The sequence below is a fragment of the Meleagris gallopavo genome, unplaced genomic scaffold, assembly GCF_000146605.3.
Source record: "Meleagris gallopavo isolate NT-WF06-2002-E0010 breed Aviagen turkey brand Nicholas breeding stock unplaced genomic scaffold, Turkey_5.1 ChrUn_random_7180001888396, whole genome shotgun sequence".
NCBI classification, from domain to species: Eukaryota; Metazoa; Chordata; class Aves; order Galliformes; family Phasianidae; genus Meleagris; species Meleagris gallopavo.
Window position 1 is genome coordinate 2480 of NW_011152181.1, and position 2378 is coordinate 4857.

At 59.8% G+C, this 2378-nt stretch overlaps 1 protein-coding gene across 1 annotated transcript; it reads right to left on the bottom strand.

Moving 5' to 3' along the window:
• Positions 1 to 1149: 1149 nt before the first annotated feature.
• On the bottom strand, positions 1150 to 2364 carry LAMTOR4 (late endosomal/lysosomal adaptor, MAPK and MTOR activator 4; the record flags this gene model as incomplete). Its single annotated transcript, XM_010727389.2, has 2 exons — positions 1150 to 1347; positions 2223 to 2364. Coding segments are annotated over 2 exons (240 nt in total), but the record flags the coding sequence as incomplete, so codon positions are not given.
• Positions 2365 to 2378: the final 14 nt, after the last annotated feature.

A 2378-nucleotide genomic window follows, 5' to 3' on the forward strand; every position in this document is an offset into this window, starting at 1 on the left:
GGGGACGCCGTCCCCAGCCAATGGGGGTGACACAGGGATGTGTCCTTTGGGGCAGGGAGGGGACAGCGGGGGATTTGGGGGACATTTGGGGACGTTGGGGCTATGGGGACACTGGAGGACATTTGGGGACACTGGGGCCATGAGGACACTTGGGGACGTTGGGGGACATTTGGGGACATTGGGGCTATGGGGACATTTGGGGTCATTGGGACCATGGGGACGTTGAAGGATGCTGGGGACATTTGGGGTCATTGTGGGCATGGGGACACTGGGGATATTTGGGGACATTGGGGCCATGGGGACATTGAAGGATGCTGGAGACATTTGGGGACATTGGGGCCATGGGGACATCGGGGGACATTGGAGGACATTGAGACCATGGGGACAGCAGGAGATGTTGGGGACATTTGGGTGACACTGGGGCTATGGGGACATTTGGGGACATTTGGGGACATTTGGGGTCATTGCGGCCATGGGGATATTTGGGGTCGTTGGGGCTACGGGGACACTGGGGGACATTGAGACTATGGGGACATCAGGGGACATTGGGGGACATTGAGACTATGGGGACATCAGGGGACATTGGGGGACGTTGGGGTCATGGGGACATTTGGGGACACTGGGGCTATGGGGACATCTGGGGGCATTTGGGGGCACTGCCGCTATGGGGACAGTGAGTGTGAGGCCATATTGGGGGCCTTGGGGACATTTGGGGACACTTGGTGACATTTGGGGCCATGGGGTCCCTCACTGCCAACCCCGGCGCTTTGGGGACATTTGGGGACGCGGCGCTGTCCCCAGCGCGGGCAGAACTTTCACTGTTATTTATTGCACCCATGTGACAATAAAGTGGTGGCACAGAGGTGGCAGCGTGACAAGGACAATTTGGGGACAGTTGGGGACACTTCGGGGACACTGGGGTCCCTCTTTCCCCCCTGGACCCATTTTTCCCCCAAAAGGAGCAGCGTTGGGGACACATGAGGACATAATTTATTGTCACGGTGTGGGGAGGGGACACTTTGGGGGTGGTTGGGGACACTTTGGGGGCGGTTGGGGACACTTTGGGGACACTTTGAGGACATTGGGGTCCTCTTCCCCCTTCCCACATCCCCCTGGACCCATTTTTCCCCCAAAAGGAGCAGCGTTGGGGACACGTGAGGACATAATTTATTGTCACAGTGTGGGGAGGGGACACTTTGGGGGCGGTTGGGGACACTTTGGGGACACTTTGGGGACACTTTGGGGACACTCAGGCCGTGATGGGTTCCTGGACGTGGTTCTGTCGCTTCACCACGAAGAGCTTCTGCCCCGAAACGGTGACCAGGAGGGAATGCTCCCCAAAAACCACTGCGGGGACAACGGGGACAGCGCTGGGGACGTGGGGACAACGCAGGTGTGGGGACACTGGGGGACATTGGGATGTGGGGACATCGGGGACTTTGGGCTATGGGACGTGGGGCAGTGGGATATGGGGACACTGGGGGTAGGGGGACATTGGGGTGTGGGGACGTTGGGATATGGGACATTGGGGGACACTGGGGGACATTGGGCTATGGGACGTGGGGACAATGGGATATGGGGACATTGGGCTATGGGATTTGGGGACACTGGGGACATTGGCAATATGGGAATATGGGATTTGGGGACATTGGGACATGGGATTTGAGGACATTGGGGACATTGGGACATGGCGATACGGGATTTGGGGACACTGGGACATGGGGTTTGAGGACATTGGGGACATTGGGACATGGGATGTGGGGACATTGGGACATGGCGATACGGGATGTGGGGACGTTGGGGACACTGGGACATGGCGATACGGGATGTGGGGACGTTGGGGACACTGGGACATGGCGATACGGGGTTTGGGGACACTGGGGACATTGGGACATGGCGATACGGGATTTGGGGACATTGGGGACACTGGGACATGGCGATACGGGATTTGGGGACGTTGGGGACACTGGGACATGGCGATACGGGGTTTGGGGACGTTGGGGACACTGGGACATGGCAATACGGGATTTGGGGACACTGGGACATGGCGATACGGGATTTGGGGACACTGGGACATGGCAATACGGGATTTGGGGACACTGGGACATGGCGATACGGGGTTTGGGGACGTTGGGGACACTGGGACATGGCGATACGGGTTTTGGGGACGTTGGGGACACTGGGACATGGCGATACGGGGTTTGGGGACGCTGGGGCCGCACCTGAGAGCCGTTTGAAGGGCGGCTCGTGGCCGCGCGGCAGCCGCAGCCCGCAGGCGGTGCTCACCAGCTCCGAGAGGACGGCGGCCGTGCGCTCATCGTTCTCCAGCTCCCCTGCAGACTGCGGCCAGGCGGGGACACGGCGTCACCAACGTCCCC